This window comes from Malus domestica, chromosome 16, assembly GCF_042453785.1.
Source record: "Malus domestica chromosome 16, GDT2T_hap1".
NCBI lineage: Eukaryota > Viridiplantae > Streptophyta > Magnoliopsida > Rosales > Rosaceae > Malus > Malus domestica.
In genome coordinates, this window is record NC_091676.1 from 573,338 (window position 1) to 586,867 (window position 13,530).

The 13,530-nt window shown below is 37.0% G+C and overlaps 2 protein-coding genes across 5 annotated transcripts; one reads left to right on the forward strand and one right to left on the reverse strand.

Moving 5' to 3' along the window:
* Positions 1 to 159: 159 nt before the first annotated feature.
* LOC103403441 (uncharacterized) lies at positions 160 to 12,646 on the forward strand. Of its 4 annotated transcripts, XM_017323658.3 has the most exons (8): positions 165 to 325; positions 1,530 to 1,604; positions 9,046 to 9,262; positions 9,532 to 9,667; positions 9,929 to 10,552; positions 11,055 to 11,499; positions 11,665 to 11,746; positions 12,293 to 12,646. In XM_017323658.3, the coding sequence occupies exons 3-8, from the start codon at positions 9,212 to 9,214 to the stop codon at positions 12,494 to 12,496; spliced, it is 1,542 nt and encodes a 513-aa protein (XP_017179147.2). In that variant the 5' UTR covers positions 165 to 325; positions 1,530 to 1,604; positions 9,046 to 9,211; the 3' UTR covers positions 12,497 to 12,646. The 4 variants fall into 4 exon arrangements, 2 of the variants coding, with proteins under 2 accessions (XP_017179147.2, XP_008340504.1); XM_008342282.4 differs by lacking the exons at positions 165 to 325; positions 1,530 to 1,604 and having other exon boundaries at positions 11,025 to 11,499; XR_011577291.1 differs by lacking the exons at positions 9,046 to 9,262; positions 9,532 to 9,667; positions 9,929 to 10,552; ... (1 more) ...; positions 11,665 to 11,746; positions 12,293 to 12,646 and adding an exon at positions 1,716 to 2,160 and having other exon boundaries at positions 160 to 325.
* On the reverse strand, positions 408 to 5,747 carry LOC103403439 (protein TOM THREE HOMOLOG 1-like). The gene is made up of 11 exons (XM_008342281.4): positions 5,392 to 5,747; positions 4,976 to 5,066; positions 4,812 to 4,864; positions 4,640 to 4,732; positions 4,467 to 4,538; positions 2,373 to 2,445; positions 2,244 to 2,289; positions 1,492 to 1,555; positions 1,344 to 1,397; positions 1,032 to 1,109; positions 408 to 912 (listed from the first exon to the last, which is right to left on the reverse strand). Exons 1-11 carry the CDS (start codon positions 5,560 to 5,562, stop codon positions 820 to 822), a joined length of 888 nt encoding a protein of 295 aa, XP_008340503.1. The 5' UTR covers positions 5,563 to 5,747; the 3' UTR covers positions 408 to 819.
* Positions 12,647 to 13,530: the final 884 nt, after the last annotated feature.

Consider the following 13,530-nt stretch of genomic DNA (forward strand, 5'->3'; position numbering starts at 1 on the left):
AACTACACCTCTAATTTTCCCCGTTGGACATTACCTACCATTCAAAACCTACTTAAAAAATGAGAGGGAAAACCTAACATTCAATTCATACACCAGGTCAGTAGGACTAGTAGAGGGCGGAACCAATTCCTTATATCGTATCGTCAACCATCTACCTTCACAATCCAAATCACTCCAATCCACCATCTCAAACACCTTCATCTCCATTCTTATTCAAACGGATGATGAAAACCGATCTCGTCTGCCGCCTTAGAGTTTCCGGTGCAACCCCCGACGGACATAAACCATTGAAGACGCCCATGGAAGCTCGCAGTCGCGGAACAAGGTACGCTTCTTCTGCCGAATCAAACTACTTCCTACATACAAACCTTTCCATGCAGTCTCAGCAAGAATCATTATATCCAAAGTATATAAAACTATCACAGATTGCACATTTCCGCATCTCATTCAAAAATACAAATGTCCGAAAATACTGATCGATCCCGAGTTCGTGAAATAGAACAAACTAACACACTTTACCTTCCAATCATACATAAAACACTGTTTTTTCAGCCCCCCTTTCCAATCAACAAAGCAACACCAGTCAGTCTGATTCAAGACAATCAAAATAAAAAGATCACGATTCTTACATATTTGACAATCCTTTAAAGCTACCATCCCCTGCTAAGAACCAACACTCAGTATCCAATAAAGCTGCTTCTGAAACCTTTTCCGCCTCTTTCCAATACTTCGTTCTCCCCATTCGGTAGATAAGCATTTCAATGTTGTGTACTGTAAGTCCATTCTTTGTTTTCTATCATCGGATGTTTCTCCATCATCTCAGCGAATCGGGTGATATTGTGTGATCCCACGCTTTGGAGGCAACTTCCTCAAAATGAAAAGGACCAAAGAAGAAGGCAATATCTCCACCAACTGCAAAGAACGCGCAAGGCCGCATGAAAACTTTTAAAGGCGAAGAATTGAAGATCCAATGAAGTTTAATGGGCAAGAAAAGATAGTTTAGCCAACAAAAATATGAACCACATGCTTACTAGGTAATATATAAAGTTTAGAACCGGGTGATTCAAAACATCAAGGTCAGCAGCTTCATCGAATGCATTGAAGCACATCTGCAGCACAAGAGACGAATAATGGAAGCTTAAGTGAGGAAACAATAAATCAGATGCAACAATTCAGCTGTGGCTTTAACATCCAATCAAAATTTTGGTCGTATACTTGTGCACACACATGATATGTACCATCTATGTGGTTTTGATTGTTAAAACTTCGACCTACTTAAAAACATCAAACTTCCTCAAGTTCAAGGATTAGTAGGTGGAATCCAAAAAAATTCAAGCACTTACCATTATGCATCTGACAAGGAAACATGTAAAACATATGGTTGTCACATAGCCAACCTGTCAAATTCAAAAGACACAAAACAAAAGGAAAGTAAGTACATCTGCAATGAGAACTTACGGGTCCTCAAAACAATCTTTTTCAAGTCTTTACCTCCTGCAGCTTCTTACGTCGTCCTTTTGATTCTACAGGAAATCTCTGCAACATCAAGAAGAGTCTGCCGGCAACAACAGCATTAGAACATTGCCCAAATAATCAGTGGACAGGTAAAATTAACTATAGCCTGCACAAGATACTAATCTTCTGAAAGTAATGACATTCCATCACATTAAGGGGATGGTGCAACACAGACGTTTCATCCCTCACCCATCTTACAGGTGCCCAAAATAAATCATTCAAACATCATGAGAGCCATACCTCCCTAAACGACAAAAACCTTGGAGACTAACAAAGTATAGAGGGAGTGAGGAAGAAGTAGAACCATTTTTTCTAGTATAGAGGGAGTGAGGGACAAAGAATTCAGTGGCAGCTGCACATAAGTAACACAACAGGCAATATGACAACTTTCTATGGATCCATCATGTATGATGCATTTATGAAACTATAATTGTTCAAGAAGCCTCAGTATAGTGCTTATTTGTTTCAATTATTTGCTCTTCTGGGCAAGAAAACATTGGCAGGAACATCATATCTATTGAACTTAGGCCACAGCTTCCATGCATCTTAAATGTCCTGATGTGTGATGTTGGTCATGTAGAGCCAAACACGGTATGAATTTGATTCAAACAAGTAAAGTTATGCGGAGGTAAGTGAATTCCAGTTTTTTCTTTTTGTTACAATTTTGCAAGTCAGATGTTTCATATGTCCAAAAAACAGCAGCAAACAACCAAATGCAGAGCAATTACCTTCCACCATATAGAAGAAACCCAAGGGCTGCGAATAAGGACACACCTGCAAGAATCTGTCTTAGAATAACAGATTATCAAGATAAACTACATATCTTCAAAACCTATATGTGCTCAGTGAAAAAATACCTGCAAAGAACATCTTAGATAAGGTGAGCAGAACTGGGATAGGCTTCCACCATAATATCAACCACATAGCAATCTGTAACAAGTAAACCAAAACAAAAATACTATTAGATGATATCAGTAGCATTCCCAACATGTAAACAAGCAACTCCCAGATACTTCACAGTAGTAACCATCAATATTCATAGAAGTATAGAACTACGCAGAAGCATACTACATAGGCGTACTACAATAAGAATAATCAGTACCATATCAATTATAATGAATATCCAAAAAGTAGTCAATGGTCCTACTTCAGCCTGGTACCCCTAACCACTCTGAAACAATCCCCAAATTATTACTATAATTTCTGAAATTTTGAATTCAAATAGTCAATGTTCCTACTTCAAACGGGTACCCCAAAACACTCTCTCCACTGTCCAGTGAAACAATCCCCAAACTATTTACTATAATTTCTGATATTTTGAATTCATCAAGACCAATATTTTGATGTATTTTCAGAGTTTCAATTCAACTCATACATAGGTGGAAATGAGCAGAAACTGTTTTTGACATAATGGGTGGCAAACATGAAAGCTTAACCTAGCAAGACTTTGCAAGAGTGAGAACATGATAGGGTGGAATGACAGTAATTCCCTACATATTGAGGTTTGGATACCAGTGGTTAAGCATAGATTTCATGTGAGTAGGAGCTTAAAATGATATATTTGTGCGCATGGGTGTTTGTCCACAAAGAGAGTGAGGAAGATGATCATCATTTGCATGATGTCACAGAGAGAGAGAGAGAGAGAGAGAGAGAGAGAGAGAGAGAGAGAGAGAGAGGAATGATTCCATTATAGAATATGCAAGTATAGAAAAAGGGAAGGAATGGAAACTGCTTCAACTTTAATTTTATTTCCCTTTTAAGGAAAATAAAAATACAGCATGATTTAGTTCACCTTTCCATCTTCCAAAATAATCTTTAAGTTAGGTGGAATAATATTAGTATAATGTGAAGACTCTTAGTTAATGAGTTTATTAGCAAGGACCTTGAGCAAAGGTCAATTCCAAATAATATGCACGTACACATAGGAGCAGTTTTCTTGCTTTTATAACATTATATAACATGTCAAATGAGAAGGAGACGGCAGGGAAAAGGGAACACACCCTATTGATGCTATATCTAAATCATCCCATTCTTTTCCCTCCCATGCAAAAAAAAAAAGAGCATATAACGGAAAGATATGGATCTGATTGTAAACCTAATTATCCCGCATAAATGAGTTATATATTCCGAGCCAGCATGATATTTAACAAGGGGTGTGCTATCCACACATCCTTTTTTACTTCTCACACACCCCTTGTTAATTTTTGTCCGTTGATCTTCTTCAATTCATCCGATTTGACGGCCGAAAACCAAAAAAGTGTGAGAAAAGTAATAAGGGGTGTGTGGATATCACACCCCTTTAACAAAACCACACCCTTGGGTGCTTCCAGTCAACTGTAGGTCAAAGCATAAAGAGTGCACGCACCTAACAAAACCATTACCCTGCTACCTTTTATTTACTTTCTTGTATTTCACAATATCTAAAAAAAACCCTCGATAAACCCCTTGGGTGCTTCCAGTTAACATAAGCTAAACCATAAAGAAATTCTAAAACACTAACATGCCACTCCTGTTGAATATCGTTTATCCTCCCAAACTTGGTAACTTTATCTAAATTACTTTACTTTCTCTGAGCCCTTAGAACCCATTGAACATATCTATCAGTTTTAATTGCTCGATGGTCATCTGGTTGCACCTATATTTCATCAATATACACTAACAAAAAGTTCTTAGGAATCATATTCATGAAAGGGATCTTGTGTAAATATAAAGAAGGTTTCTTCAGAAACTCTTCAACAGCACTGTTTACAGGGCCAGGGTCCTACATATAATCAAAAAATTCTACATACACGTGAATAAAAGAAATAAATAAACAAATATGGCAAAAAGAAAGATTAAGATGAATGTAATGCTCTATTCAGAACCATGACTTGCTTCCCTGTTGAAGAATCCAACTCCAAAAGCTCCCTTTTGTGGGGACTTAAAGTGAAACAGTTGAGTAGAAATTTCACCTGAATCACATAAACCACAGCATTGACAGTCAAGAAGCTTGGCCTCAGTCCATCTGTAGAAACAGTGCGTGCCTGTTCAATTTACACACAAGGGTTGTAATCAAACCACTTTAATCCAAAACCACCCGCACAAAAGAAATCATATACATGGAGCACTTGAAATGAAATATAACCTGATAGTAAATTTCAGCCCAGAAAAGAACCAAGAGCGCATAGGTAGTGAAGAAGGCAAGACTCGGCATATCAAGCAAGATATGTTTGACAATCTGCCAGGAAAAAAAATTAACTTAGCAGCTATTAAGAACAACTAAAGTTAAGAAAATGGCACCGAAGATAGAATTCAACCTCTGGATGCAGCTTCTGCACTTGCCAGCGGAACACAAACACTGCTGATCGAACTACAAGAATATCAAAAAGAGATAAATAAGTAAACACTTGCACACAACGCATAATCAAGAATGCAATTAAAATCCTGAAACCGAACCAGCCACGATAAATAAGATACAAACCTCCATTGACAACAAAATTAAGAAAGTGGAATACTTTCTGCGTGGTCCAACCGTACTCCGGCACTCTCAATTGTATCCGAATCAATTGAACCTAGTATTGCATAAATACACCAAATTAACATATAATTCTTCACCAAATTTCTACATTAATCTTGAAAGTAATAAATTTCTACATTAATCTTGACATTAATAACAGTACACGATAGAATTAAACATAAACACACACACAACTGCAAAGTGCTCGTATCTTTTCCTTCAAATTCGAAGCAACCAAATGAAAACTACAAATCCTAGCATTCAAGATTCAGAATTCAGCTCGACAAATTAAAATCGTCACTTACAGATAACAGATGTATAAATATATACATACATATATACAAATAGACAAAGATATACATAGAGATTGAGACAAATACCAGGGCAACGACGGCGACGAGACCGTAGAGAATAGCGAGGGCATGAAATATGCGGTTTTGCCAAATAGGGGAGGCATTGATGTCGTGCCACCAACTCGATGCGTCTCTCAGGTTGTACGCTATCACCGCCGACTCCACCACCCCGACTCCGCCGCCGCCGCTACGCGCCATTCGAACCTCCACCAATTCCTACTTTTTTATTTAGTTTTTTTTTTACCAAATTTTTACTCACTTTTCTGAATCCTAAAACCGAAGAGGTTGTCTGAGAATTGAGAAACGATATTGCATTCGCCCCGCGAGAAAGCGAAGAAGAAATAGAGAAGGAACCAATCAAAATCCAAACCAATTTAAATTCAATCGCCAACTCTTTTTTTCTTTCTTTATTTTCTTTTTCTTTTATTTTTTTCCTCACGTGAAGCTGAAAATTACAAAACGGCCGGCAAAAATATGAGAATCCGAGCCCGAAGCGGAGGTGTGGGTTGTTGGGCTTTCTACATTTATGGGCTTGGTGCTGTTGCCTCTCCAACTTTGATTTATTTGGTCCTTATCTGTCTTTTCAACCGGGTTACATTTACACGCGTGACGCGTACGCTCGTCCTGCCGAAACGGCAGATTGTAGACGCTTGCGGGATAGCCACCTCCATCGTGAACAGCCATTTAATATCTTTATGATACTTATCCAATCATATTTTACAAGGAAGAGTATTTTCTCCGAATCCACTTTGTGAGGTTTCTTTTCGTATACACTTTGTGGGATTTTAGGAATCTTTATATCCTAACCATTCATATATGATGCAGTTAATTTTCGTAAAATATTATTTGTGTTTAATTTTAAATAAAAAAAGTCAAATAATTTATGATCGCACGATACACTATAAATGGTTAAGATGTGGGGATCTTAATCCGAATGGAATCCAATTCCATATTATAGCATCTTTAGATTTCAAAATGTTTATATTAGCATTAACAGTATAAAAAATGTAATAATATTTCAACTAATAAACGAAATTTAACATGAATTGACAATATTCACCTTTTTGCCAGATTTACAACACTTCATAATTTCATCTTTTACTAGCATTTGTCTACACACTTTGTGTGTATTTTTTTAGAAAATGAGAAGAAGGGAGGGAGAGAGAATATGGGGGAGTGGAAGGTTTTTGTTTTTTGTTTTTTTTAATTATTTTATATTAGAAATATTAGAAATATTTTAACATCACCTATAGGTGAGGTTTGAATAAAAAACAATAAAATTTAGACATGTGAAATTACATTATTGCCCATCAATTTTTTTTTGTGTGATAAAAGACTAATTTGTCTTTTCACCCCGGGTTTCATTCATTAGTAGAGATAATTAATTATTAAATATTATATCCTTTTAATTATATTATTATTTTTGTTTTAAAACATTTATTATAATTATTTTATGTAATCTCTATTAATTAATGAAACTTCATTTGTCAACCAAAAGAGGATGAAAAGACAACTTAGTCTTCTATCACACAAAAAATATGATGGGCAATAATGTAATTTCACATGTCCAGATTTTATTGTTTTTTATTAAAGTCTCACCACAGGTGATGTTAAAATATATCTAATATTTAAAATTTAAAAAAAAACCTACTACTCCCCCCCACATTCTCTCTCTCCCCCTCCCTCCCTCACTCCTTCTCATTTTCTAAAAAAATGTGTTCGTACAATCAAAATGTGTAGGCAAATACTAGTAATAATTAAACATATACATTAATTGAAGAACAAAATATTAAAAAATGTCAAAATACCATTGTTTAATTTTAATTTTATGTTTAAATTTTGACAGTTATTTTAAAGGAAAATTTTGAAAGAGGTCTAATTTTATAGCTCATCTTTTGAAATATGTCTAATTTTTAGTGACTTTTGACTTTTGAAATAAGTCTAATTTTTAGTCCAATTGAACCCATATCAAAAGACCCCTTTTTTAAACTAATTTAAAAGCCTCTACATGGGTACATTTAGGCTACTTTGGTGAGAATTGGACGATAGTAGGACCAAATATGTATTAAAGTATGATAGTCGCGTTTAAGCTTTATGTCACACACATTTTGAAAGAAATTGACACTAAAATAAAAGTTTATATCTCAAATAATGTTAAAAATGGTCAAACCCAACATTCTAAGTTTGACCGTCCAGGTGGTACCAAATGAGTAAATGAAGTTTTGGGGGCATGTGGCCAACTGACGGATTTTGAACGGTCAAAAGAGAAGAAGAAGCCCAATTGGTGTTATTGCCTCATTAAATTTCAGCTTGTCATCTAAAGAATGTTTGCATATCATCAATTCAATGCATACGCAACTCACCAAGTGAAAAACTTTGTGTTGTTTCATGTCTTGAAAATTTCGTTTCGGGCACATTATTGCATATGTTGTACAACTCTTAAATGGTTTTACTCATTGCAAGGTTATTTGGCCCGCTCCATATATAAGGTGGCTCACAGGTTGACTAGATTGGGTTTAACTCTCGATGCTTCGATAGCTTGGTTCGACGAACCTTCTGATTTAATAACAGACCTTTTAATTGAGAATGGTAATCATATGTAATCTCTCATGATGTGGGACGCTATTTTTCTCTTCATCCAGGTTAAATCTCCGACAAAGTTTTTATCGAGGGCCAATATATGCACCTGTTATGTTTTTACGTATTTCAATCTTCTACCAATGAATATCATACTTTTACTCAAAAAATCATATTTTCCTTGAAAAATGTAATGTTTCTTATTTAAATGCATTAAAAAATTGTTGAAAAGGTCAATCTGACACATTACTAATTAATATCGATAGTATCTCTAATTTAATCGTTTGTATAGTCTAATAAATAAAAGTCTCTGATTTAGTTAGTACTATAAATATTCAATAAAAATTGAATTTAATTCGGTGTGATGTGAACTTTTACATTCTTTAACAAAAAATCATGAATTGATAAATTGTAAGTACATTAAAGACTCATCATCCGCACAATATTTCCAACAATGTCACGAGGACCGTATGTATTTGGAGACCGATCATCTAACTGTAAACATCAACGGTCTTGTGCAAGGTAAAACTTGTTCTAATCAATTAACCCTACCGAGCATCTTTTGCTTGCGACGGTGTCTATCAAGCCATCAAAAAAACAAGATCTCTTCTGCATTGGGATCCTGGGCAGACACAAGGCCCATCCCACGCCCAAATTATATAAAAAAAATAGAGCATCCAATGCCTATTGGTTCCTAATTAGAACCCAGATTTTATCCGGATCTAATGATTATGAGCCTAATGATCAAATAATTCGGACAGTTGAAATTTGATTCAACGATTATAAATAGGAGGTTCATTTAAAAATTATAATAATTATAAACATTAGATCAAATTTTAACGGCTCGAATCATTAGATTCTTAAGTTTAGGATCATTAGATCGGAGAGGTTATGGTTTCCCTAAATTAGTGATAGCTCTATTTTTCGCAACTGGTTTTGATTCCTGTGTTGTGTCAAACCAATTAAAGCGGAGGGAGCTAAAAGTGGACTATTTTCAGAGGGTCCAAAGCCTTTACGTTGTCTGCAAGAATCAATAGTTTCCTGAAAAAGTGAAAGACCGACTGACTGCGACCTGACTTTCCTTCCTTCCCCCACTCACTGCAGTCTGTGTACGACCCTCAGTCACTCTCTGCAACTCACAAGGTCCTCAAAACAGGCAAAAGCAAGCTCACCCACCCACGCATTCATTCATTCATTCATTCTAGAGAGAGAGAGAGAGAGAGAGAGAGAGAACGATTGACTGAAATTCTACATCAACACATTGAGTTGCATGATATTATCACCCCCTTCCATGGATTACGAAAGGATCCAAAAACCTCAGGTGTCGCTCTCTCTCTCTCCTTTTTTTTCCCAGCACAATGTTTTCGTTTTTTTTGTTTTAACTTTTTACTTCTCACATTCCTTCGTTTTCAAATTTATTGTGCAAAATCCAACATGTCATTCTCTTATCTCAAAAACCCATTATTTTGTCTCTGTCGATTTCACGAATTTGCTTCAAAGATTTTAATTAGCTTTCTCATTTATTGGGTACAAAAACAAAGACCCATTTTTGGGTTTATCGGATTGCTTATTGGGTATATGAAAGTGCAGGTGGGAGGTGGGGGATTTTCACCAGGGAAGCTGAGGAGTATGCTACTGGGAGTGGAGAAGAAGAGGAAGGAAAAGGAGGATTCTGAATCTGCATTCACTCTCAGATCTCAGCCTCCTGACTTTGATGATCAAGCTGGTTAGCTCTTAATTTTTTCCTTTTTTAATTAATCAGTGATTATTTGAATCTTAGATTTCTTAGTCTCTGAATTAAGCTACTGGGTCAAGTGGCGATTCCGGTTTAGTAGAAAGTAGTCAAATTTAAGTAGTGAACGATTGCTTGATGCATTTGTACCAGCCTAACTAAACTTAAAACTTTGTCATTTCAGTTGGGTTGCTGCGAAAAAAATAATAATAATTGATGTTCTTACCCTTTGGATGTTTGACTGGATTCTTGCAGGGGGTGGTGGTTCTGATGACTGTAAAGATGTAGATGTTGTGAGTGTTCTTCCCAAATGCTCGACTTCGAATGCTGCTGACTCATTAGGCCCGAAGATGGGTAGTGACCGGCGATTGAAGGATAGCGCATCAGTCAATTCAAGAATTAGGAACCAAGAAGACCCTTCATTAGATTATGATAGTGGGCATGATGCAATGGGTGTGTCCTCATCCATGTTTGAGTTTCAGAAGGCAGAGCGTGCCCCACAAAGGGTGCCTCTTGTGCCGTTCTCCAAACCAGCACCGTCCAAATGGGATGATGCTCAGAAATGGATAGCAAGCCCAACTTCGAACCGGCCAAAGATGGGGCAGGCTCAAATGCAGGGTGGGCAAGGAGTTGGATCGCGAAAGGCTAGTAGCTTTGGTTATGGGAGTAAACAATTGAGCACAAAGGTTGTTGTTGAAGTTCCAGATCAAAAAGTAGATATTTTTGAAGAACCAGATACGAAGCGAATTGACACAAATCAATCTAAGATGGAAAGTGGAGGGCAGAAGTATGTAAGTTGGGAGAATGATCCATACCCCATTGCCGATTCATATGGCAAATCAGTGCTCATGGTTGAGAACTCTGTCGGAGAGTCAGCAAGTAAGAATTTGGTTTTCTTGTTTACTTCAGTTGAGATTCTTGTTTCATGACTGCATCATTATTTATAGAATAAGATGTTCAGCACTATAAATCAAGCTAATACCTAGCGGGAATTTCACTTGGTTCAGTGTTCTAGAATGTTTTTTTTACACTTTCGGTTGCTCGCACAGATCTTCGATACAACTTTTTGATACATTACCATTTTATTATTGAAATCCATGCTTACTAGGAACTGAGTCGGTTTCCACCATGTCCTTACTGGAGTCTGGTGTGGGAAATTATTTGAAGAACTATGGGTTGTTCTTGTGTTATATCATATCGTTAAGTGAGGCCTACCAGAAAGTAACTGCTTTTATAGTTGTTTATAACACTCACCGATCTTCCTGCCTTCTCGTAAATTAACTTTACAAAGTGAGCTTTAGGCGACAATTTGGAACTAACTAGCTGCACAATTTGCATATGATTTTCACAGTCAATCTTAGCCAGCATGATTCTTCTACAGCGTTTCATGGAACAACCACATTTATTCCTCCTCCTTCAACCGCAAGATCTGTCTCAATGAGAGATATGGGTACAGAGATGACACCTATTGCTAGCCAGGAACCCTCCAGGACTGGAACTCCCGTGGGGGCAACAACACCGATTCGCAGTCCTACTAATTCAAGGCCATCAACTCCTAGCAGAGCTGCACAAGCTTCACCTCCGATCAACCAGAATCCTAACAAGGAGTTGTCTGAGAAGGAGTTACAAATGAAAACTAGGAGAGAGATAATGGTTCTTGGGACACAGTTGGGTAAGATGAACATCGCTGCTTGGGCTAGCAAAGAGGAGGATAAGGGTGCATCCACGTCACAGAAAACTGCACTGGAAGAACAACCAGGGAAAAGCATTGTTGAGACACGTGCAGCAGCATGGGAGGAAGCTGAGAAAGCCAAGTATATGGCTAGGTGAATTCACATCCCCTTCTTTTGTTTCTTTTTTGTACAGTATCCATCTCTTACCACTGTAACTGGATTGTTAGATAATGACACTCGATTTTTAGGGACAATTGTTATTTATGCTGCATTTTCAAATTGTGGAATGATCATGTGTCCATGACTGCAATTATCCAGGTTCAAGCGTGAAGAGATGAAAATACAAGCTTGGGAAAATCATCAGAAGGCAAAAACAGAAGCTGAGATGAGGAAAATAGAGGTATTTATAGTAGCTTTCTGTTGGAAATCTTCTTGTTGTGGCAGCCATTCTCTATTTCTAATCTTGTATTATATTTTCTCTTTTCATTATGTTTAAGAAAATATTATCAAGTAATATCCAAACTTCCGTTAGACAACAAGATAATAGCCAAATTAGGTCACCCGTGTTGGATTAATCTCTAAAATTGTAAGATTATAGCTAACCTGGAACATAAAGACTGACCATGCTAAACTGCAAGACATTGGCTCCTGATGAAGAGTTCCAGTCTCTAGGGCTTCTTCGGTTCTTCCCCTAAAATCCTTGAGTACCTGCTTATTGTGACATAATGCAATGTGGACGTGTTGTGTGAGAACTTAAGGTCTTTCTTTTCACAACTAAAAATGTGAACAGTAGGCCAGCCTTCGATCGGGTTGAGTTTTTCGGGCCACCTAGTTATTTATGACATATATCTTGTTAATTGTTTACTTATTTGCTCAAATACATTATAATCTATGAATTCCCTTGGAACCTGTGCAGTTTATTGAAACTAACAGTTGTTGCTTCCAGGTAGAGGTCGAAAGGATAAGAGGACGCGCTCATGGCAAGCTTATGAATAAGTTGGCAGCTGCAAGACATAAGGCTCAAGAAAAGCGAGCAGCAGCGGAGGCCAGGAGAAACCGGCAAGCAGCGAAAACAGAACATCAAGCAGAGTACATTCGCAAAACCGGTCGCATCCCGTCCTCGTTTTGGTGTTGGGGTTGGTGCTCTTGATATCGGAATCACAATCTGCAAATGTATGTCCATGTTAATGTAAAAACCTAAAAACTTTATCTGGCTTATCCTATGAATGCCGGAAAGTAAAGTACTCAAGTGTAATTATCGTCAACATGGCGAAGGGTAATGCTGTCACTTTGCTTAAAATATTTTGTTTGTTCTTTCCACCTAAAAAGGGTAATATTGGCATTTCACATTCTGTTTCCACGAATGTGGATTCTGATTTTAAAAAAAAAGAAAGAGAGATCGGATCTTCTTTGTGAGAATTTCGGATCACATTCGTTCATCGTACATTATTCGATCAGTTTTTATCAGGTGTTATTTATATTCAATTTTGAATAAAAAAAATTTACAATGATTTCTGATCGTACGATGTAGATGAACGGATGTGATTGAAGCATCATTCTAAAACAAAATGGTTTTCACCGTGGTTGTGGGACCCATGAAGGAATAAAAAGGGTAAGCACCCAGTTTACAATTTATTGCTTCCGAAAGGCATCGATGTCCGGTCTTCCGAAGTGAACCAAACACCAACGAAACCACTTTGCCAAACAAAAACCTTGCGTATCTATGTCACAAAATAACAAACAAGTAAGTCACGATGTCACCTGAAGTACTTACCACAATGATTACAATGACATGAGTTGTCTCCTTGGCTTGGCTGGAATGCGTATTGAAATTATTTCAATTTTTAATTTTTTATGCGTTTGCAAAATATGAGTATTAAGGTTGTTTTGATTTTTGACTTACCTTAAGAATATGCGGGATAAAAAAAAAATATGTAGATTTCACATGAAGTTTAATGATCCAATAAGTAAAACGATCGTAAACTGTATTATTTAATTTTCACTGAGCAGTCAATGCTTGGGAACGAATACCGAACCCATATTCTGTATACACATCATGGTTTAATTCTTGACGTTGGTAAATCATATGATGGTGCTTAGGAGGAGGTTGAAATGCCTCTATGAGTCTTACATGCCCTTTCAGGGTGGACTGTCATGGTGATGTCACTAGCTGGTCCTTTTTTT

Excerpts from the sequence above, each read along its gene's own strand:
- LOC103403441 (XM_008342282.4), top strand. The coding sequence starts at position 9,212 with ATGATATTATCACCCCCTTCCATGGATTACGAAAGGATCCAAAAACCT. Across the intron at positions 9,263-9,531 it reads AAAGGATCCAAAAACCTCAG|GTGGGAGGTGGGGGATTTTC; the intron begins GTGTCGCTCTCT and ends ATGAAAGTGCAG. Across the intron at positions 11,747-12,292 it reads CTGAGATGAGGAAAATAGAG|GTAGAGGTCGAAAGGATAAG; the intron begins GTATTTATAGTA and ends TGTTGCTTCCAG.
- LOC103403439 (XM_008342281.4), bottom strand. The coding sequence starts at position 5,562 with ATGGCGCGTAGCGGCGGCGGCGGAGTCGGGGTGGTGGAGTCGGCGGTG. Across the intron at positions 2,290-2,372 it reads ATCTAAGATGTTCTTTGCAG|GTGTGTCCTTATTCGCAGCC; the intron begins GTATTTTTTCAC and ends AGATTCTTGCAG. Across the intron at positions 1,556-2,243 it reads TTTCTTCTATATGGTGGAAG|ACTCTTCTTGATGTTGCAGA; the intron begins GTAATTGCTCTG and ends TGTTGCCGGCAG.